At 41.3% G+C, this 24,071-nt stretch overlaps 1 protein-coding gene across 1 annotated transcript in view; it reads right to left on the bottom strand.

Moving 5' to 3' along the window:
* Positions 1-24,071, bottom strand: part of CSMD2 (CUB and Sushi multiple domains 2) — a 771,224-nt gene that overhangs the window by 71,721 nt on the left and 675,432 nt on the right. The window contains exons 49-53 of the mRNA XM_087728138.1: positions 21,100-21,288; positions 7,428-7,613; positions 6,012-6,206; positions 2,804-2,977; positions 784-957 (exon numbers count right to left, since the gene is read on the bottom strand). Of these exons, the coding sequence (XP_087584264.1) occupies positions 784-957; positions 2,804-2,977; positions 6,012-6,206; positions 7,428-7,613; positions 21,100-21,288 (918 nt within the window). The remainder of the gene's footprint in view (positions 1-783; positions 958-2,803; positions 2,978-6,011; positions 6,207-7,427; positions 7,614-21,099; positions 21,289-24,071) is intronic.

Here is a 24,071-nt window from a genome sequence, read left to right as displayed (position 1 = left end):
ACCCCTTTTATTTACATGACTGTGAATTCCTTTCATTCACAGTCTGCAAGGCTTAGCAAACAGTCTTTCAGAGGAATGTTTATCAACATGAACCTTACCTCTTTTGGTAAGCTGCCAAATAACTAGGTTCCAAACGCAGGGCAAGGCAAAACTTGGCACAGTCTCTCTTATAGTCACAAACAGAACTTTCCACTCTTGAAACGACCAAATGAATGAATTGTTTCCTGCAAAAGCCCCCTCCCCGTGCGCTCCTCTTTTGTTTCCTATGGGAGGGGCCAATCACCTATAAGGTGTGGCTTTACTCTTAAGTTGACCCTGCTTCCTTAGTTGTTCTTGTCTTCTGGCAGCTCTGCCCATGACCACACTGTGAACATGCTCCAGCTGTTCCTTTGCCTCTTTGTTGTCTAGCTCTCTCTCTGCCTCCTACGCAGAGCCCACGTCTGAGCTTTCCTCAGCCTCTGGACCCGGTTCCTCCCCAACCTCCTCACTGGCTGACTCTGCTGCCCGCTCCGCAGGCTGCTGGTGGGTCACAACAGAAAGGTGAAAGAGAGCAGAAGTGATAGACCAGATGGAATGGAGCCAGGAGTCTCAAAAATCCTTACATAATCTTATGCTAGACTACTGAAACTTGCAAGATTTTTGGCAACTAAGGAGGCATCTGGGGAATCAGGACTGGGAAACAGGGCAGTTGCACCCTCACCCTCTCCCCCGCCCTTTTCTGAGCTCTCTATTAAAGTTGTGAAGTCTATTAAGGCTGTGTAATTAAAATGGCAACATACTTACGCACACAAACAGGAGTCTTCCCGGACCAGTGGTGATCTTGCTGGCAGATGCGGACCGACATGCCGATGAGCCGGAAGCCAGGGTTGCACTGATACACCACGCTGCCACGGTAATTGTAGTTCTCTCCATTGATTTGGCCATTGACAATAGGACCTGGCTCACCGCAGTGTCCCGCTGAAGGGGCAAGTAAATGTGGTGGTGGGGAAAAAGAGAAGGTAGAATTACTGATAGCCCAATATAGAACAAAGTCTACCTGGATACCTATGTACCTTAGGAAAAGTACTACAAATTTTGTCTTAATTCAGAAGGTTCTTAAAACAATATAAAACTGAAACCAGAAGTTTTTCTTTTAGGGATATTGGACAAAGAGCTTGAAAAATATTGGAATTTTGTTATTACAGTATATAGACACCCTCCCCTCACATTTTGTAAATCTTTAAGGATATCTTTTCATGTGACAACACTGAAGAAATGACAATGTAAAGAAGTGTGCATACAACTTGTATAACAGTGTAAATATGCTGTCCCCTCAAAATCACACAACACACAGCCATTAATGTCTAAACTGCTGGAAACAAAATTGAGTACACCCTTAAGTGATAATGTCCAAATGGGGCCTAAGTAGCCGTTTCCCCTCCCTGATGTCATGTGACTTGTTAGTGTTATAAGGTCTCAGGTGTGAAGGGGGAGCCAACATTTCTTCAGCATTGTCACATGAAAAGATATATTTAAATATTTACAAAATGTGATGGGGCATACTCACCTCTGTCATCTACTGTATATATGCTGATGGTAGCAAGAGACTTCTATGCACAAAAAAAATGGAATTATTTCCCACAATGGAAGAATGGATGGAAAAACAGTTGGTAGAGATGGCAACAGTAATTAACAAGAAAAAGTCAGTTTTGTTTCCCTTTGGAAACCACTTCTGGACTTTATGCTCAAAAGAGGGGAAAAAATGAAAATTTGAGTTTAGGTTCCTAAAAGTACTTGTTCCCACATTGTTTATAAGTACATCATCTCTAAACCTCTTGGTATGACAAAAAAATGAGACTGTTCTTTCTTTATACGGGTGGCGAGTCAACATTATCAAGAGACTGCTAAAATCATTAGGTTTTTTTTTAGATATTTATAGGGTTTTTCATCCACTGCTAATATTTTTTAAAAGATATGTTCAATTATATCAGGTTTCCAAAGATGGCATCAGGCAACTCCAACAATGAGAGAGAAGTAGAAAAGTCTTTTGTATGTATCAAACAGTTATAAAGCCAGGATAAAGGAAGAACAGCAGCAAAAATCCATTACTGTTTTCATTCATTCTGTTTATTAAGACTATTCAAGACATTTCCCCATCTGGAGCGGATAATAAAGTGTAAAATAAAGTTTAATTTAACCAAAAGCAAAATAAAAGTACTTTGGGTAGCAAGAGACTTGTCCAATACAGTATTTCATTCTTCAGCAAGAAGAAGAAAAAGAAATGATGCAAATTAAAAGGAGCTGATTAAAACTGTCCCTTATACATTTATCAACTGACATTGTGGTGGATTAATCCACTGCTTCCATCTGACCTTGCAGCTCTTTTGAAAGATGGGTCAGAAACTGCCTCTGAAGTGTCCCCATATCTCCTATTTGGGGCTTTGAATGGCCCCTAGCCGATCAGGTCGTGACCCGTCAAAAGCGCGAACGTCATAAGCGCGCTGACAACACCGCGGCGCTAAAACCGCGATGTCAAAAGCGCGCCGACAACAGCGCGCCGACAGAAGCGCGATTTCATTTAAGGTAAGATTTACAGTTAGGTTTAGAGTTAGGTTTAGGGTTAGGTTTAGGGTTAGGTTTAGGGTTACGTTACAGCGCGCTTCTATCGGCGCGCTTTTGTCGGTGCGCTTTAGGGCTAATTAGTCGCTCATTCGTCGCACGGTTTTGTCACCGCGCTTTAGACACCGCGGTTTAGTCAGGCGCGCTTTTGTTGTGCGCGCATTTGTGGTGGAACCGATCAGGTTGACAGTAGTCCTATACTCACCCAGGCATGTCACTTCTAGTCCACTCCAAAGACCATTGGCCATACATTCTCGGACACGAGACCCCACTAAGGTGTAGCCGCTATTGCAGGAGAAGATCGCAGTAGCTCCATAAGTGGTTAAGGTCCCAATCCTGTTTCCATTGGATGGCACGGGCAAATCTCCACAGGAGATGACTAAAATATAACACACACACAAACAAACAAAGTGTCAGTTTTGGAAGCTATTGTTTTCTTTCTTCTTCCTAATTGCCACATATTTTAGCCTGGGAAATTGGGAGGGTTTTTTTTTTTTTTTTTTTTTTGAGCAGTAGAAACATAGCCATGATTTTACTATGAAAATCAAGGATGCTTGCCTGCACGTGGATGGGACTGCCTGGAGATTGTATCCAGTTGAAAACCTGGAAGCTTTCAGATTTGGGTTTTTTCCAGATGTGCCAACATGACATCTCTAATAAATTGGAATTTTAAGGAACTTCTAGTCTCAAAGTTTTATTTTGTTGGGGGTGTTTTTTGGAACCCTGACGCTTACCGTATTTTTCGGAGTATAAGATGAACCTTTTCCACTCAAAAATGAGGGAGCCTCATAGCCCTCAGGAGCACTCTACAAGCCTCTTAAAGGCTATGCATGCCCACTTTTTGTTGGACAAAAAACTGGCCATTTTTGGGAGGTCACAAAAACGGGCCATTTTTGGGAGGTCCATAGAGTGCAAAAGCTTTTTTAAAAATTTGCCTCTTCAAAATCTTGGTGCGTCTTATACTCTGGTGTGTCTTATACTCCAAAAATATGGTAGTTAATAAAGCATTTCTGGTGTTGTTCCACAACTGAATTTGGTCATTCACAGTCATTTGTCTGTGAATGGTGCGAAGAACTAAGTCCCTGGTCCATGCCTAATAGGTCCAGAACGTGACCTGTCAAAACCGCGGTAGACAAAACCGCGCTCGACGAAAGCGCGTACCTGACGTCATCAACAGCGCGACGAAAAAAATTAAAAATAAATTAAATTGAAATTAAAATAAAATTAAAGCAAGCCGATTCACATAAAGGTAAGGGTTAGGGTTAGGGTTAGGGTTAGGGTTAGGGTTAGGGTTAGGTTAAGGGTTAGGGTTAGGGTTAGGTTTAGGGTTACGTTAAGCATTAGGGTTAGGGTTAGCGTTAGGTTAAGGGTTAGCGTTAGGTTTAGCGTTAGGTTAAGGGTTAGGTTTAGAGTTAGGTTAAGGGTTAGGTTTAGGGTTAGGTTTAGGGTTAGGTTTGGGGGGGTTAGGGTAAGGTTTTCGCTGTAATTTTAAATTTACTGCTCACAGCGCAATGTTTTCATCGTGCTGTGATGACGTCACGTACGCGCTTTCGTCGAGCGCGCTTTTGTCTACCGCGGTTTTGTGGTGGAACCGGTCCAGAAAGGCTCTCCAGAACATTGACATAAATTGAAGCCCTCCTGTCCAAGATGATATGTTAGGGAGCTCCATGTAGACTATAAACATGGTATAAGAATAATGTGGCAAGTCCTGTTGCTGTTGGTATCGTCTGGCATGGGATGAAATGCACCTGTTTTGAAAACAGACCTGTCACCACCCAAATGACTGTGTTTCCCACACTTTTGGGGAATTCCATAATAAAGTCCATAGAAATCTCTCTCCATGGACCTATGAAAGGACACTAGGGCAAAGAAGAGTTCACTGTTTTTTTCAGATATGGGTGTATGTTACAATAAATTGCAAATTGTTCAATCACCCTTTATTTAATCAACCTCAAGTGGCTAGTTTTGTACCACATATGATGGAGGACTTCATGGTACTCAATAAAATGCATTTTAACATGTTGTCAAGAAGTGACTAACTCTTGTGATTTTAAAACTCCTAAGCCAATTTTTGTGGATTCCCAAATCCTCCTGCTTTACAAAACCTTGGCAACGAAAGTGAGACTTCAGGCAGCATGATTTTTTAATAAGAAAATAATTTTAGCTATAAAATTGGTGTGCTAGGTTTTATTAAGTGATACATCAGTAAGGATGTATTCCAGAACCTTTTCTAACCAAATAGTTGTTTGGGAACAGAATTGGTTCATTATATAAATTTTGTATATTTATTTTTTAATTTATTTGTCTGTTACCCATTCCCAAAGTCTGTGGAAGGTGAACAATCTCCTAATTATGTACAGCAGTGTTTCTCAACCTCAGCAGCTTTAGATTGTGTGGACTTCAACTCTCAGAATTCCACAGTTCGCTGTGCTGTCCAGCAGAGTTGGACAGTGAGGAGGTTGGGGAGGAACAGGGGCCAGTCCTGGGGGCTGAGGAAAGCTCAGACGAGGGCTCTGCATAGGAGGCAGAGAGGGAGCTAAACAGCAAAGAGGAACAGCTGGTGCCTGTTCCCAGTGTGTGCATGTGCAGAGCTGCCAGAAGACAAGAACAACTAAGAAAGCAGGGTCAACTTAGGAGTAAAGCCACACCTTGGAGGTGATTTGCCTCTCCCATAGGAAATAAAAGAGGAGTGAACGGGGAGTGGCCTTTCGCAGGAAACAATTCATTCATTCAGTCGTTTCAAGAGTGTAAAGTTCTGTTTGTGACTATAAGAGATTCTGTGCCAAGTTTTGCCTTGCCCTGCTTTGGGAAACTAGTTATTTGGCAGCTCACCAAATGAGTTAAGGTTCATGTTGATAAAGTGTGTGTGTTGAAGTCCATGCATCTAAAAGCTGCTGAGGTTGAGAAATATTGATGTAAATCGGGAGTGTTTTGGCGGCCTGGGTCACTGGAACCGGCAGCGACCAAGCCTACCATGCCCATGAACCGGTTCTCCTACATGGCCACCAACTTGATTTTCAGGTTTGCGCATGTGCAGAACAGTTTTAATTCCTTTTTTAACATTTTGCACATGCACAGACCTATTTTTGTGCAAATGTGCACATGTGCACTGAACCCCACATTGCTTGTGCATGCACAGTTTGCTGTAAATGGTTGTGTGCATGCATGAAGACCATTGAAAGCTAATAAACATGATGCCAGAAACGGCATCGGAAATTGGGAAACCGGTTCAGGGGCGTGGCCAGCCACTGCCTATTCTGCGACCTAGGCCAAATTACCACTACTGATTCAGCCGAACCAAGCCAAACCGGGAACAACCCACCTCTGCACCCCACCCCAGTGTCATATTATTCTCCCAGATGCACACACTATTAGATTCCTTTTGATTTCTCATTCCTAAAACACACACTCACTTCTACAGGTTGGCATGGGTTCGCCTATGCTCCATTTCCCATTCGCCTGACAGCTGATGACACGATACCCAATGTAATAGTAGCCCGGGTCACAGATCAACATAAGCTGTGCGTTGTATTGGTACTGAGTCTCATGGATCAGCCTCCATCTTCCATGTTCCACAGCAATGCTGCTGATGTCAGGACAGCCAACCGCTGGAGTCACGAAAGAGATGAAAAGAGAAACAATCCAAGTCAAACTAAAGGCCCATTCATCTGTCCGTCCTAGCTGAGAACGGCCAGCTGAAAGCTATAAATAAGAGGAGAATGTTGCATTTGTCACTGTCACTGAACAGTCTGAACTGAATTTGTTCTAAAGTGGTGGTCATTTGAAAATGGACCCAAATTTGTCACTAAGCTGAATGAAGTGAGGATACAAACCTCTGAGGCAACATTGAATGATTTCTGAACAAGGGGAACAATGAACCTGATAACTATAAGAGGACAACAGATGGGAAGGCAAGTCTATTACAGGTGTTTAGCAGTGTCAGCTAGAAATTGAGCCTCCACCTTTTGATATAACACATACGTGCTAGTCATTCCCAACTCTAGAGGGCGGTGCTCATCTCTGTTTCAAAGCCAAAGAATCAGCGTTGTCCAAAGACATCTCTGTGGTCATGTGGTCGGTATGACTTAATGCCGAAAGCACACGGAATGCTGTTACCTTCCCACCAAAGTTGGTCCCTATTTTTCTACTTGCATTTTTACATGTTTTCAAACTGCTAGGTTGGCAGAAGCTGGGCCAAGTAACGAGAACTCACTCTGTTACCTGGTGCTAGGGATTCCAACCACCGAACTGCCAACCTTTCTGATCGACAAACTCAGCGTCTTAGCCACTGAGCCACCACGTCCCTCTTGCATAAAATAGAAATAATCAATATAGAAAGAGTTACATCTGCACGAGAAGTTCTGTCTCAAAGAAACTAAAGAATGCGCAGAGTAGGGTAAAAAAAGTGACTTAAATTGCTCCACCAAAACCATGGACAGAGTTATCTGGAAAGAGGATTTCTTTGACTTTCTCAATGTAGAAATTCCCTTCACCAGCAAAATAGCAGCCTAGCTAAAAAAAAAAAAAAAAAGGCCAGCAGGAGGATTTCACTCATGAGATTGTTCTTTGGGCTCGAATGAAAGAAAATATCTGGCCCTGTGGAGCAAGAGTTTTAGATTTCTATATAATACCCTCTTTCTAATTTCCCAGTAAGCATCTAAGGAACTACTGTTGTCAAGAGACTAACTAACTAGGTGGTCTTTTAACTCCAACACAATAAGCTTCTGGTTGCTTTTGAAATTATTCTGGATGCTTATTAAAACAAAGGCATCGTGCTTAAAAGGAGACAAAGAATGTGGAAGGCTGAAGGTGGACCATATTAGACTCACCCACACATGGAGGAGGATTATTGCCATTGCTCCATTGTCCAGTTGCCAGGCACTCCACGCTGGAGTTATCTTGAGCCTGGAGGTGAAAACCCTCTTTGCATTGGTAAACTGCTTTGCTGCCCATGGTGAACTCCCGGCCAAAAACAACCCCGTTCTTCGGAGCTTTGGGAACTCCACAGGAGATTGCTTGGAAGGAAAAGTCAAGATATGTGACTGCTTGCCTTCATACAAAGTCTTTGCTTCCATAGTGAGCTTCAAAATTTAACCTGGTTTTATTGTCTCGTCTCTTCCCTATCCAATGTATGTACTGTATAGCAGCATTCACAGTAAACAATGATACCAAAAAGATGTGTGTGTTATGACATCACACAAATGTTGCAAATATATACTGGAGGAGGGTTCGCTGAGAGGGCATTTTGCACGTGTGCTGCTCGCTTCATCCCCGCACATGTGCGCCGTGTGTTGCACATGCACAGAAACATGCCAGCGACAGCAGAAGACACCAGGGAACCATTTTGGGGGTGTGGCAGGCCTGGGTCGCTGGAACCAGAAGCGACCCACACCGCCATACCACTACCAGTTCAGCCGAACCGGTCTGAACCGGCAGGAATCCACCACTGACTTGAAGTCTTGAAGCAGGTGCAGAAGTCAGGGTGGCCTATGCATAATGCAGTCATCACACACGTCTTGTGTTGCATCCTTGTCACAAGACATGGCATGATGCATTCTTTGCCATCCCCAAGCTCTGAAGCTTTTCATATGCTTTTCCCAACCTCCAAAGATACCCATGTGCGTAGAAGCATACTATTTGAATTTCTTTTTGCAAAACATGCCAACACACTTCAGTGGGACGTCTTCCAAATGAGCCAAGAACAGAAGGATATAAATTAATACCTAATCCCCAAAGTGGGACAAGGTGGGGGCCGAGACGTCAGCTAATTTGTGACCAATATTGGTTGGGGTTATGGTTCCTTTTGAACAGGGAAGATTTGCCTAGTCTTGGGGATATCTGTGACAGTAGCTAGAATTCTTTTGAGCTTGTGATGGTACCCAAGAACAGACCTTGCCTTAGTCCTCCAGGCCCTGCTATGCCTATCTTGATTTATGGGACTTGAGACCTATCTTTGAAGGCAATCAGAAACCACAGTTCATGCAACTGCTTGGAAGATTACAAGGAAAAACAGTTGATGTTTGATTGCTGGGCCATTTTTTAATGGTTTAAAAGTATTGACCTTTATGAATTGTGGCCAGATTACACCTACATTATTAAGAACTCCTACGCCACCTTTACTTTGAGATCAGCTTTCAAATCCTTTGTCTAAACTCAAGGGATAGGACCTTTTCAGCTGAGGTCATAGATTTGTAGATTATTATTATCCTAACTGAAATAGATTAAGCCCTGTCAATTTAGTTCTTTAAACAAACTTTAAATAATTATTTATTTTGAACTTTCAGCACTAGGATTTTTTTTAAAAATTTGATATATTTTTAAATGTTGGGTGGAATCGGGAGTACCTTTATTGTTTTTATTGGAATATATTAAGATCATATTTAATTATTGTTTGCTGTACTTTAAGTCTAATAGTGTCACTGTCCTAATTTTATTTAGGGAATCTATTTTGTAGAAATGGCCTTTGGAGGAATGCATAACCCTAAAAGGGGCACATTTTAAAATAACATCTGTTTTCCTTCTAAAATAACCATTTATGGATCTATTCTCTTTGTATAAACAACTCATCACCGAGACGTTAGAATATTTATAAACTTTTTATTATGTTGTCATAGCAATTTAGCCAATGACTTGCTGGATGTTCATTTCAATTAAACAAGTTGAACCCTGTGGGCATCCTTGACTATCTTTTCCCAGGACACATTTGCCTGCAAGCTAAGCTGGGAGGCCATTGGCCAGCAGAATTGTGATTAGGGATCTGTGCTTAAACACAAGCAAAGGTAAAATGATAAAGCTGCAGGATAAACATCCAGATATCATTTAGATTTTTAAAAGTTCCTTTATGAGAAAAAGAGAAGAATGAATAGGAGGAAGCAGTAGGCTGGAGAGGGATTTTGAAAGAACAGCTATAGTAGATGGTGAAAGAAACACATAGCACAATAAGGTAAGGGTTCCCCTTGCACATATGTGCTAGTTGTTCCTGACTCTAGGGGGCGGTGCTCATTTCCATTTTAAAGCTGTAGAGCCAGCACTGTCCAAAGACGTCTCCATGGTCATGTGGCCGGCATGACTAAAAGCCGAAGTCGCACAGAGCGCTGTTACCTTCCCACCAAAGGTGGTCCCTATTTTTCAAGTTGCATTTTTACATGCTTTCAAACTGCTAGGTTGGCAGAAACTGGGACAAGTAATGGGAGCTCACTCTGTTATGCAGTGCTAGGGATTCGAACTGCTGAACTGCCGACCATTTTGATCGACAAGCTCAGTGTCTTAGCCACTGAGCCACCGCGTCCCTTTACATAGCACAGTATGAAGGTCTGATATGTTACAGTAGGCCCTTCATAATCAAGGACATAGGCTCCTTCTGCAATGGTGCCTATTGTATTGCAAATAATTAGCATAAGGAAGGAAGGAAGGAAGGAAGGAAGGAAGGAAGGAAGGAAGGAAGGAAGGAAGGAAGGAAGGAAGGAAGGAAGGCAGGCAGGCAGGCAGATCCAGCTGTCCAGTGCGGGTGTCATCAGTCACATCCTAGCTTTGTGAAGATAATTGTGTTCATGTCACCTGAACCACTAAGGAGCTCAGCAAAACCTCTGGCAAGGCCAGGCGTCTAGACGGCTAAGTGTGATGAATACCAATTTCATGTAGCAGCGACAACAAGGGGGAAAGGAGAGGTGGCTGAAAATCCATGATTTTGACTGGTTCGGCTCTGTAATCACTATAACCTTCAAGGGTTACCTTATCAAAGCAATTTGGAGGGCCACATGGGCAGCTCATGCGCCCCAAACTGTCTGCCAGTTGTTAACTGCTCTGTTCTCCCACTGACCCCTGTAGGATTTTGCATGTGGGAAATTTATAAGGGTCGGAAGTTTGGGGGTGGCTGCTTCTTTTGCTTCATTCTTTCAATGAAAACTGTAGAGATTGTACTGTACTTAATATTGTACTCCAGTTCAGACTCCCAGCAAAAACATATGTATTTAGATATTTAAAAAACATTCTTTGGGATATTGTATATTTGATGGGAAATAGATGTCTTTCTTCCACCTGGTTGGTTGCATTGAAGTTTGAGAATGTATTGAAGGAGATAAAGTTTGATTCAAACTGATAAGAGTTTGCGGGGAAAAATGAGCAGTTTAAATATCAATAAGATGCACTTTAAAGAATCAGAGGAAAGAGGATCGTTAGACATGCTAAAATGAACCAAGGTATAGGTAGAGATTAAGGAAATATTAGTCTAATTGCTATAGGCATGATAGAACTAGAAACCTAGAGGCCTCCGCCCCCCAAAAAGCTCAAGAGATGAAGATAGATAGATGGATGGATGGATGGATGGATGGATGGATGGATGGATGGATGGATGGATGGATATTCTCTTTTCTGTCTAATAGGTAGATAGATGGATGGATCGATGATAGATAGATAGATATAAATAGAGGGATAGATAGATAAATATATAGATGGATAGATGGATACTATATATGAATAAATGATGGATGGATGGATAGATAGATAGACAGATAGACAGAAAGAGAGATAGATGATGGAGAGAGGGGGGAGAGAGGGAGAGGGAAGGAGGGAGGGAGAGGGAGATGAATGTACAGAGCAGGGGATGGAGCAGAAATAGTTTAACCCAGTGTCATGTTTAGCAAACATTGAAGGGTAGTGTAAGGAAGGCAACCTAAGGAAATAGGTGAGTAGGATGAAGACTATTCATCAATAGGGAGAACAAGAAGTACAAGGGAAGAAGCTGAGACTTTCCTACCTAAAGTTCCCTTCCCAAATCAACTTCCATTTCCTAAAGCTCTTGGGGAAGAGAGGAAGCTTGGGGATACAAAAGAACCAAGAGTGGTATTGCCAAAGGCTCAGCCAAGAAAGAGATCAGCAAACTTCACCAGTCCAGGAATTGCCCAATAATTTGTCTGAGGGAGGACTGAGGCTTGCAAAGTGCAAAATGGACAGCAGGGAACAGGAAGGAGGACTGGATCAGTCAACTTAAGAGAGATCTAATTCAAGAAGATGGGGGAATGACTGCTAACATTCACAGCTATGGTCTTCTGGCAATCTACCATAAATTGTTGGGAGAGAGGGAGGGAGGGAGGGACAGTGAGACAGAGCGAGAGAGACAGACAGATATATAGATATATAGATATAGATAGATAGATAGATAGATAGATAGATAGATAGATAGATAGATAGATAGATAGATAGATAGATAGAGATAGAGAGAGAGAGAGGCAGACAGACAGAGACAAAGAGAGAGAGAGAGACAGAGACACACAGAGAGAGAGAGAGACAGAGAAACAGAGGCAGAGACAGAGAGAGACAGAGACAGAGAGAGAGAGAGAGAGACAGACAGACAGAGAGAGAGACAGAAAGAGAGACCAGGGAACCTTTAAAACTGTAGCTACACTGTACTTCTTTTCTTGTCTTACCTTTTCATTTTGTAGGAATGCACAAGATGTTTCCTTTATCCACATTACCGTTCACATTTAATGCAAAGGAATGCAAGCATCAAGGATAATCAGAGGGTATTTTCCCCTCTGTAACAATTGTTTTATGAAATAACTAAAGAGAATTTCATTACATGAGATAAAGGGAATCGCCGTGGCAAAACCATGCATTATAAGAACCAGCACTGCCTTTGTGTAAATCATTTATACAATTCTTTGCAGTGGTTGGATAGATACCTGTTTTATTGTAATTTGTGGAATCATAGTTATTGACTGAGTGTTGCTACTGTAAGATCCATATTTTCTGATTCCAAGTTAAATAAACATCAATTCCTGGCTTTGGTCCCAAGCCTGGGCTTGATGTTTATTATTTGTTCAATTGTTTTTGCTGCCTATTACATTATTTTCATCTGGGCTGTCTGTTTGATTCAATGTTTTCGCCGCTTTTATGTTTTCCCTCATTTTGTACGCTACCCAGAGTCCAATGGAATTGGGTGGCTAATACATTTTAAATAATAATAAATGTAATTTAAGGACAGGTAGTCCTCTACTTACAACAGTTAATTTGGTGACCATTACAACCGCACTGGAAAAAGTGACTTATGATGATTTTTCACACTTATTAACCATTGTAGCATCCCCATGATCACGTGACTCACATTTGGATGCTACTACTTAGAATGGAAGGATGTGAGGACTACTAGTGACTCACATTTATGACAGTTGCAGTGTCCTGGAGGTCATGTGATCATCTTTTGTGACTTTCTGACAAGCCAAGCCAGATTCACCTAACGACCGTGTTGCTATTTTAACAATTGTAGGGAGTCACTTAACAAATGTGACAAGAAATGTCATAAAATGGGGGCAAAACTCACTTAACAAATTTCTCACTCAGCAACATAAATTCTGGGCTTGATTGTGATCATATGTTGAGGATTACCTGTATTGCTTGGGCAGGGGGTTGGACTAGATCAGTCATGGAGAACCTTTCTGCCCTCACATGCCAAAGTTGTGCGCATGCACGCTATTACACATGCGTGCCCCACGCCCACAATGCAATGCGACACACACACTTCGCACATTCACACATGACCTTCCAGAAGTCCCATTTTTCACCCACCCCAGACTCCAGAGGCTTTCCTGAAGCCTGGGGATTGTGAAAACGGTCTCCCACAGCCCTCCGGAAGGCCGAAAATCAGTTGGCAGGCATGCACATGCACACTGGTTTACGTGCTGGCAGATATGGCTCTATGTGTCACCTGTGGCACGTGTGCCATAGGTTTGCCATCAGGGGACTAGATGACCTGCAAGGTCCCTTCCAACTCTTGTTAATCTGTTATTGTGGAGAGTGAATACATGGTAAGCAAGACAATTTTGCAGGAGGGAGAAGAATGGGCAAGAGGGATATGTTTAAAAGGAGGAAAACTAAGGGTTCATCACACATTTCCAGAGTCACCTCTCTCTCCAACCATTAAGTTCAATGTTTTTCAGATGTGCTAAAGATCATGGGTAATCAAGAATGATGGTGGCCCAGACAAAAAGACAAAGCAGTTTGTCATTACAGGCTTTTATTAGAAGTGAGAGAATGAAAGTCTCAGCTGCTGGAGTTTTAATGAAAACCAGCAAAAGGGGAGTTCACCTAACCAGGGAAAAGTGAAGTGTCTGGCAGCATTTCTATCCCATCTGCCTCGCACCAAACGAATGGATTCAGCATCAGAAAAGGGCGAGCTTTATCTTGACGCCAAAGAGGAATTCTTTCAATAACAGCCCCCAGGATGTTGACAGTCAGACTCAGATATTCAGGGAGGATTTGGGGTCTAGTAATCCTATGGACAAACTATGTGAAAGAAGATTTTGCTCCACTTTCCTTCGGTCTCTCTCTAATGTCCTGATGTTCCTGACTTGGCTTCCCTCTTCCTGTCTAAACACTCCAGATTTTTTGGGGGGTTTTGATTAACAAACTCTTAGTCCCTTTTAGTTATTCCTTTTTGGGCACTCATTACTTTTAAACCCACTTTAGACATTGGGATGTTTGTTTCAGTTTTGTTGCAAAAATTCTGAGAAGATAAATTAGATGAATGGATGGTTGGATGGATGGATGGATGGATAGATATTCTCTTTTGTGTCTAGATAGATGGATGGATGGATGGATGGATGGATGGATGGATAGATAGATAGATAGATAGATAGATAGATAGATAGATAGATAGATAGATAGATAGATATTCTCTTTTGTGTCTAGATAGATAGATGGATGGATGGATGGATGGATAGATGGATAGAGAGAGTGATAGATGATAGATTAGATAGATGGATGAATGGATAGATAGATAGATATTCTCTTTTCTGTTTAGAGATAGATAGATAGATAGATAGATAGATAGATAGATAGATAGATAGATAGATAGATAGATAATTGATGGATGGATAGATAGATGGATAAGAGAGTGGCAAATGATAGATAGTGATAGATAGATAGATAGATAGATAGATAGATAGATAGATAGATAGATAGATAGATAATTGATGGATGGATGGATGGATGGATGGATGGATAGATGGATAGAGTGGGAGATGATAGATGGATAGATGATATTCTCTTTTCTGCGTAGATAGTTAGTTAGTTAGTTAGTTAGTTAGTTAGTTAGTTGGATGGATGGATGAACAGATGGACAGACATATATAAATAGATAGAAATAATTAGATTAGTGACAGATAGATAGAAGATAGATATATAAATCAACAACTTATATCTTTTTATAAAATATACTGTATTAGTCAGAAAAGGTGCATTTTATCTTAACTGTCTTTAAACATCTGGCTTGCTTGCATTTAAAATCTTGCAGCAATCTTCATCTGGATAATTTCTATGACTCCTATGCCAATATACAGCCTAGTTAGTCCTAATGTGGTTCTGCTCAGGCCAGTTGCAATTTGCCCAAAAGCTAATTAAATAACTTGAGAAGGCCCTTGACTTCCACCTACTTTGCTTCTAGCACAGATGGTCAGGCAGGAATGGACTCAGTTACAAGTCCTTGGATTTAGGCAAATGGTTCATCAAACAAGATGGAAACATCTCTTGTGCACTTTTGCATCCAAACAACATTCTAATTTGGAGCATTTAGCATCCTTTTGAAGAATATGGCATGATAGAATCTTTATAGCAATGAAACAGAACATCTGTTATTTTACCGTTTAGATTGGCGATTTAAGAGGATAATTTGGGAGCATCACCCAATAGGGATGCAGAGGGACTCAACATGATCACTTGGATTATTAAAGAAAAATAGGCTATTTTGCTATTTACTTTTGTATTAGGGTTTATAGTCATCCATTTAAAAAAATGGCATTTTAAGTTAAATTTAGCTATGTAGATGCTGGCATTTATCAGCTCCAGAATGCAATTAAAGGAGATTGGACAAAACAGGAAGGCATCAGCAAAATGTTCAAATTAAAGGAACATATCATTACAGGTAGTCCTCAATTTATGAACAAAATTGGGCCCATAATTGCAGTCCTAAAATACTGTGGTTGTAAGTCAAGGTACCCATGTGACTGGAAGGAATTTTCTAGCCTTTTTCATGGCAGTCATTAAGTGAACCCAAACATTTAATTGTGGGTTTTGCCAAATAGCAGCAAAAAATATTGCAAATTGCTGTTATATGGGTGGGTGTCAATGTTCATAGACTGGAATGAGCATAGCAACAGGTCAACCCATAGGGACTGTTTACTAATTGAGACATAGTATTTGTTGGATGGGGCCATATGAGCCAGTTTGGAGTCTGGGCGTGGCTCAACTTAACTGTTGTATATATAAAGAGCAAGTAGAAGTCTTGCTCAGCTCAGTTTGTCTCTTGCTTGCTTCCATTATCTTGCTTCCATTTTCTGCTTCCATTTTGTATTTGCTACTACTTCTCTCTACCACGTTGGAAAAACCTACTTGGATAGTGTACACATGCTTTCTGTGTTATATTATATATAAACCAGTTTCTTATATATAATTGAGTCCTGCTGAGTTCATTTACTTTTGTGTGCTGGTTGGATTGCTGCAAACTCTGACAGTGCAGAACCATAGAACTGGTGTCAAAGCCTGGCCCATATAACTTATGGTCCTGTAACCATGGTGACCATTTACAATGGTTGGGAGTGTGGCCTTTCTGGTTTTGAATGTCCCCAAAGCACTTTTTCTAAAAGACAATTGGACTTCGTTTTTCCTGGAAGATGTTTTGTTTCTTATCCAAGAAGCTTCTTCAGTTTACAACCAGATGACTGGTCATTAAGAATTTAAATCCTTCCATCCTCTGCCATTCAGTCAAAATGGAAGAAGCTTATTGGATGAGAAACAAAATGTCTTCAAGGAAAAACAAAGAGCCCATTTGCCTTTTGAAAAACCACTTTTGGAACAACCATGACCTGGAGGACTGAGAATCTCCAGAGACTAATTTTGAATAGCTGCAAAATAATCAATCCTTAAGAAGGACTCCAGCCATAACTGTGAGAGGGATCTTGGAGTCCTAGTGGACAACCATTTAAATATGAGCCAGCAGTGTGCAGCAGCTGCCAAAAAAGCCAACACAGTTCTAGGCTGCATAAACAGGGAGAAAATCAAGATCATGTGAAGTGTTAATACCACTTTATAATGCCTTGGTAAGGCCACACTTGGAATCCTGCATTCAGTTTTGGTCGCCACGATGTAGAAAAGATTTGGAGACTCTTGGAAGAGTGCAGAGAAGAGCCACAAATATTATTAGGGGACTGGAGACTAAAACATATGAAGAACGGTTGCAGGAACTGGGTATGTCTAGTTTAATGAAAAGAAGGACTAGGGGAGATATGATAGCAGTGTTCCAGTATCTCTGGGGTTGCCACAAAGAAGAGGGAGTCAAACTATTCTCCAAGGCACCTGAGGGTAGAATAAGAAGCAATGGGTGGAAACTAATCAAGGAGAGAAGCAACTTAGAACTGAGGAGAAATTTCCTGACAATTAGAACAATTTATCAGTGGAACAACATGCCTCCAGAAGTTCTGAATGCTCCAACACTGAAAGAAGAGATTAGATAATCATTTGTCTGAAGTGGTATAGGGCTTCCTGTCTAGGCAGGGACTAGAAGACCTCCAAGGTTCCAATTCTGTTATTCTATTCTGTTCTGTTCTATTCTATTCTATTTCTATTCTATTCTACATGTCTTTTGACAAAGATTTGCCGGGAATGTTTGATGCTACTCCATATTTCTTAGAATTAATATATTTCAACAATCCTGCTTGATGAAAAACATCCAGAATTAAACCCAACAATTTGCCAGTTCTTTAAGACCCTGACTCCTGCAGCATAGAATGAGTTTACAAGGGCAGCAAAGAACTTTAAATCTGATTGTGAAAACCTGAAAGCAGCCACTGTTTAAAGAATCAGAGGAAGCAGGTTCCTGAGAGATGCTAAGACAAAGAATGGCTAGAGGTCAAGGGAAGCAATAAAAGAGCAAAGAAGTCTGTTTTGGAAAAAGAAATGGGGGGGGAGGGGAGGCTGGCTAGTTACCAGGAACTTGAACAAATCATTCTGCCTTACTGAACCCCAAGGAGCAAGGCTATTATTGCAAATGAATCTGCTCTAAATGAAGCTTAAATAAGTCTAATCAGACAATCTCTGATCTTTATCTTTCCCCCTTCCGTCTGTCTTCCCATCAGAGCCTGGATTTCGATGGTGGGGAGAGGTTACAGGGAATGTTCTTTCAGCTTTATTCAACCCTGCCAGGTCCCAGATTAATCATTAGGGTATTTGCAGCAAGTAGCACCTCACGTCTCTGGTTTGAGCAGTGTGACATGTTTGGGGAAAGAAGGCGTGCATCTGGATATGATTTTTAAAGGGGGGAAATAATTATGCATAATTATGGGGTTCACAGACAGGCCTAAGACAAAATATGGTTGATCTGATTTGTGAACCCAGATGCTGTATTTTGTGAGTTGGGATTTATGGCTAACTCTTCCAAGAGAACCACAACCATTTTGGTTTTTTCAGAAAAAAATATATGATCTAAATTAGTCTGCACATGACTGTTAGAGCCAGGAGATGTCATGGATTGAGTAAAATGTGGTGAAACTCACTTAACAGTGCTCTTGCCTAGCAACCAAAAATTTGGGCTCAATTGTGGTCATAAATCAAGAACTATCTGGGCCTTCCTCTGCATGGCAGCCTTGTCCTAGTAAATTCCTTCTCCTTTCTGGTAATTTTCCTCTGTTAGAGGCACCAAAATAATCCAGTTGAAATAAAGTCTCCTGCTGGAGCGGGGGGTTGGATTAGTTGACCTCCGAGGTCCCTTCCAGCCCTATATTGCTCTGCTGTGTGCTGTGCTGATCTAATGTTCCTGAACAGGATACCAGATATAATTGTGACTATAAATACTGAAATCCTAAAGGTTGAGTAGAAATGCCCTGGTTGTTTGCATCTCTAACACTCATGCTAATGCCTCTGAGGTTGTCCATGTGTCATAAACCAGGGACTTGGTTCTTTATTCTCCAAGCAATTGTGGGAACCTTTAAAATAAAATAAAAAATAACCATGGCTCATCAAACATTTTATCCATTCATTTATCTTATGAAGAAACTGATATTAGTGCAAAAGTGTATATATCAAGATACATAGCAATTGTTTAATATTTCAGTACCAAACCATGAAGAAATGGGACCTATCAGTAGTCAGTAGGCTGAGAGACACTCAAAGACCTTTCAGGAAGAGAACAATCCAATTCAAGTTGCTGCAGACCACCAAGTTCTACTTCCAATGAGCAAAATGTGCTTCTCATTCCCTTCACTTAGTGCAGCAGCTAATAAAGCAAAATAAATGAAATGCACCATCCTATATTTGTTATCTCTACAGGAAACTCTGCTAAAACTTTCCTCATTTTTCAAAGCAATATCTGCATGATGCTGAAAACTCTTTAATTATGGAGACCTTGGTGTTCTCTGAGCTTGGTGGTTTGCTGAAGATGTTACCTGGTTGGGTAGCGAAATATCTGCAAGCAAAGCTTAGGGAGCACCAAGGACTCCACACTTCAACCTTCAGCTACAGACATTCTCTTCTATTGACACTCTTTAATTATTAATCCAGGGCATCCATCGTATCTCTTGGATGCCCTGGGTTCCACCCAGGAAAATTAGCTGACTCTTCGTTCCAGAAGACAATGATAATTAATTCCTGCCTTTGCAAGTAGAGACATATTGCACTGGTGGGTTTTAATGTGAGGCTTCTGGTGGGTTTTGAAAATTATAGTTGCCATGGCAACTTCAGGTGTGCTGACTAGGCTGAACTGCTTCTTTCATCAGATCTCTCTTCCCTCCTTAGTTCTCCTCTTTCAAGGAGAAAGGGCTATTGTTAGTAAGACTTGCATAGCTCTGCTCTGCTCAGATAAATGGTGCAAAGTTCACCAGGTGACAGTTAAATACTAGCTTAAATCTGCTCCATTTTGGAAGACTCCAAGGAATAACTAAGAACTCTTTTGGGCTATAGCCAAAGTTTTGTACTGAGGTTAGCTTTAGGTTTCCATTTGATGGGTAGTTTTTGTTGTGGTCCGGCGCGAGCCTGAGGAGCTGGCAGTAGAGTCAGACAGTGAGGAGGTTGGGGTGGAACATGGGCCAGTCCTGGAATCTGGGGAAGGCTTTGATGAGGGCTGTGCATCGGAGGCAGAGATGGGGCCACGGCCATCTGGTAGTTATTTGGTGCCTCCAGAGCCTCCAGAGTCGAACATCAGCGAGGAAGAGAAACATAGGGAGCCAATTCCCAGTGCGCACATGCGCAGAGCTGCCAGAAGGCAAGAACAGTTAAGACAAAAGGGGCAATTTAGGAATAAGGCTTGGAGATGATTGGCCCCTCCCATAAGACATAAAGGAGGAGCAAAGGCACGTGAGCCTTTGCAGGAAGCAACTTTGTTCATTCTGGTCAGTTTATATTCTGAAGCTCCATTTTGACTCTGTGCTCCGTGTGGACTTACCAAGATAATTGGCAATTAGGTCTTCGGCAGCATTTCAAGGGAGGTAAAGGTAGGTGCTTATCAGTCTTATTGCGAAAGACTTTGGCAGACTTCTTCAGATTTTTTACAAACTATTTGTGACTCATTACGGGCAGTGAATGACCATAATTCACAGGCATTGAAATAAAAAGAAGGGTTTTTTTGGGACTAAGCGGGTGCTTTGTACTGTCTCAGGAAGTCTCGGTCAGATCCTTGTAACAATTTTGAAAACATAGCTTTATTCATCCCCATCCCCACCAATTAGAAAACAAATGTTTCTGATGCCAAATATCATTGTGACAGAGGCCATTGGAAATTAGATGCACAGTCCAATGAATGGTCAAGTAATCCACTCAACTAACATAATATAGAACCAATGAATATGTCAGAGCAGATGCAAAAATAACAGAAAGAGAAAAAAACCCAACCCATCTGTCTATTCCAATACAGAGAAAGAGAAAAACAGTCTTGCCTGAGTTAAACTCTAATATTGGGGACATATAAAATTTATGCAACATTTTGGGTATTAGGATAGCCAGCCCTTTTTTATTATTGTAACACCCAGCCTGTTGCAGTAGAGTACTGTCAAAAAGACAGAGTGGGGCGGGGTAAAATGCTACCGGTTCGCCCAAACTGGTAGTAAAAAAATGTTTTAAAAAGTTTAAAAAAAGTTTCAAGATCATGCAGCTGATTGTCACACAGCTGATCATTTTTTTAAGCTTTTTTAAACTACCGGTTCTCCTGTAGTTTAAAAATGCTAAAAAACGTTTTTAAAAAGTTCCAATTATCACACAGTTGATCATTGGAACTTAAAAAAAAACTTTTTAAAATGTTTTTTTAACTACCGGTTTAGGAGAACTGGTAATTAAAAATGCTAAAAATGTTTTTAAAAATTGGCCATGCCCACCCAGTTACATGACCCCCCCCCCCATCAAGCCACACCCACCAAGCCACACTCACAGAAGTAGTAGGGAAAAATTTTGAATTTCACCACTGGGATGGGATAAATGTTTACATAAACAGCGGGAAGTATACAGTTGTTGTTTGATCCTGCATACCTTGACAGAGAGGAATGGCTTTGTTCCAGTGGTGGTAGCCTTGGGGGTGTCTCGAACATGTTGAAAAGCTGTGGCCAACAAGGCGGTAGCCGGCATCACAACCAAACCAAATGGTGCTTTCTGGCTGCAGGCCGGAGTGGCTGAGGATAGAGCCATGGAGAGGTGCCGGAGGGAGGCTGCAATAAGGGGCTAGACAAGTGGGAGGAAAACATACATATGCATATACTCAGAAGCATGGAACAATTACAAGTGAAGAGAAATGGCTTTGCTCACCTCCACTCCTTCAAAACTCAGCTGCAAATCCTTGGCACGTCACCCTCCATGCCACTGAGATTTAACACTATGCCTTTGGTAATAAACCAGACCCAAAGGCACAGCTCACATTCATACATTAAACCAGCTTCTTCTTCTCACACCACCTCAAAATGGATGGACCATAGCTCTCATAGTTTCCCAGTTAGCATAGATATGGCTGAAGGTGCCGACAGGTGAAGTTCATATTTGTAGGAATCATGGAAGGTACTGTATTTTTCGGAATATAAGACGCACCCCTTTTCCTCAAAAAAGAGTCTGAAAATCTGGGTGCATCTTTTACACTGAATACAGCATTTTTTGCCTCCTGAAACCCTGCTCCTTTCACCAAAATGACCATGCATAGCTTGTAGGAGGCTTTCAGAGAGCTCCTGACGGCTGGGGAGGGCAGAAATGAGCAAAAGACAGCCCATTTTTGCTCAATTTTGCGCCCCCCCCAGAGCACTCGATAAGTTTCCTAATGCCCTTTTTTATTTTTTGCTCATTTTTACTCCCCCAAGGAACATTCTACAAGCCTCCTAAGGGTTATTCATGCCCTTTTTTTTGAAAAAAATGAAGCCGTTTTTGCAAAAAACGGGCCATTTTTGGGAGGTTTGCAGAGTGCAGAAACTTTTTTTTTTAAAAAATTGCCTCTTCAAAACCTTGATGCATCTTATACTCCGAAAAATACAGGAATAATAGTATGAATAATAATTTAATCTAGAATAATTAAGAGTCCAGTGTCTAAGACATGTTACCGTGTTCCCCCCAAAATAAGACAGGGTCTTATTTTCTTTTGACCCCCGAAATAAGCACTTGGTCTTATTTTCAGGGAGGTCTTATTATTTTTGAGGTGCAGGAGGTGGAGAGCGTGGTCACCTCATGGCTGCTGCTGTGTTGCAGTATTTTGGGGGGAGGGCTTATTTTAGCGCATGCGCTCAAAATCCCGATTGGGCTTATTATCCGGGGAGGTTTTTTTTCAGGGAAACAGGGTATTTAAGGCCTTCAGACATCAGACATCACACTGTAGCTTCTGTTCTCAAAAAATCCTGCCTTCTCAAATTCACCGCAAAAACTTTCCACTGGTTTGTTATCCTTACTTCTGTCTCCAAAAAATGCTGAGTTTTCTCCCAATAGTTGATTTACGTTACAGATCCAATCTGTCTTTTTCATCTTTTCTTACTTACCAACACAGCCTCCTTCAACTTGGTGCACTCCGGATGGGCTGGATTACAGTTCCCAGAATTCTCTGCTACCCTGACTGTTGGTTAGCACATTTGGAGGGCACCAGATTGCAGGAAGCTGCCTTAAAACATGGTATAAATGAATAGGGCTAAACAGAAGCATTCATACAACCAGAGTTGACTTCTTAATGATATTTTGACTATGGATCTTTAAGTTTTATCCAACACAGATTTTTCCTCCCCCCCACCCCCCAATGTTCAATTTAGACATACACATGCATACTCTCATACCTTTACAGTCCAGCTATATAATGAAAGTCGCCATTTCAGCCATAAATGTAACACACATTACTTGTAATAATATTATTAGATGATATATAGCCTTACTGCAGGCTATGGGATGCTGATTATATTGAACCAAATCAAACTATTATTAACAATTGTGAAAAGAGATTGGAGTGAAGTTATGGAATTAAAATGGCATTTTGATGGAAGTTCTGGAGAAGACGAAGTCACAGAACTATGAGGGTCACCCCTGGCATTTCTCTTTTACTTAAAATTACCCCAAGGTCCTCTATTTTCCACAAATGTTCACTATTGCCTCCATAAAAGATCCACTACTCTGATCTCACTTTCTTCCAAAAAGTTCCCCTCAGCAGCTGTTCTGATGATCTTTCAATCAGATCCCCAAAGAAGTTTCATCCTTAGCTACACTTTACTCTCCTTGGCTAATCTCATAAAGTGCATTAGATCTCTTCTGTACATGGATGGAAAAGCCACCAGGAAATTCCAGTACTAGGGGTTAAATTGGGAAGTTCAAAAAGCATTCCTGTAAGAGATCTCCCCCTCCCCCTGAATGGCATCACTCTGCTTAGAACTAATTCCCACAACACTATCAAATAATTTTCTAAGACTGTATTACTATTCTTCTTCTCTTCCTTGCTAGTATTTATCTCTTCCCACTTATGAATATAACCATGTTGCTTGTATCTTTAAAATGTATATTGTTTTATTTGTTTACTAGTACAATTTGATAGCTTATTAGTAACCTTGGCTATCCCTAAGTGTTGTACCTTATGATTCTTGAAGAATGTATTTTATTCTCCTTATGTACCATTCTGGTATGATGCTCTGGAAGGCCCACCTGCCCGTCCGCACTCCTCACCTGTATTTGAGCTGTTTGGGGCTTCCGCACATATGCACGGAGAGTACGGATATGGAGCATATGGAGCATCACGGGCAGTAAGTACCCATGCACACGCTGCGTGTGTTTGCATGCATGCTGTGCACGTTTATGTGGTGGACGCCCGGCCCCGTTGCACCGTACCAATTGCACCGGGATCTGGAAACCACCACTGACTGAGAGCATCTGCACCAAAGACAAATCCCTTGTGTGTCTAATCACACTTGGCCAATGAAGAATTCAATTCTATTCAATTCTATCTCACATCCCTTCCATACTGTTCCCCCAAAAATACATCATCGAGTTTGACTTAA

The sequence above is a fragment of the Thamnophis sirtalis genome, unplaced genomic scaffold, assembly GCF_051295495.1.
Source record: "Thamnophis sirtalis isolate CommonGarterSnake01/CBP01778 unplaced genomic scaffold, rThaSir2_p1.2 scaffold_13, whole genome shotgun sequence".
Classification (NCBI taxonomy): Eukaryota; Metazoa; Chordata; class Lepidosauria; order Squamata; family Natricidae; genus Thamnophis; species Thamnophis sirtalis.
This window is presented reverse-complemented; position numbering and strand designations above follow the sequence as displayed.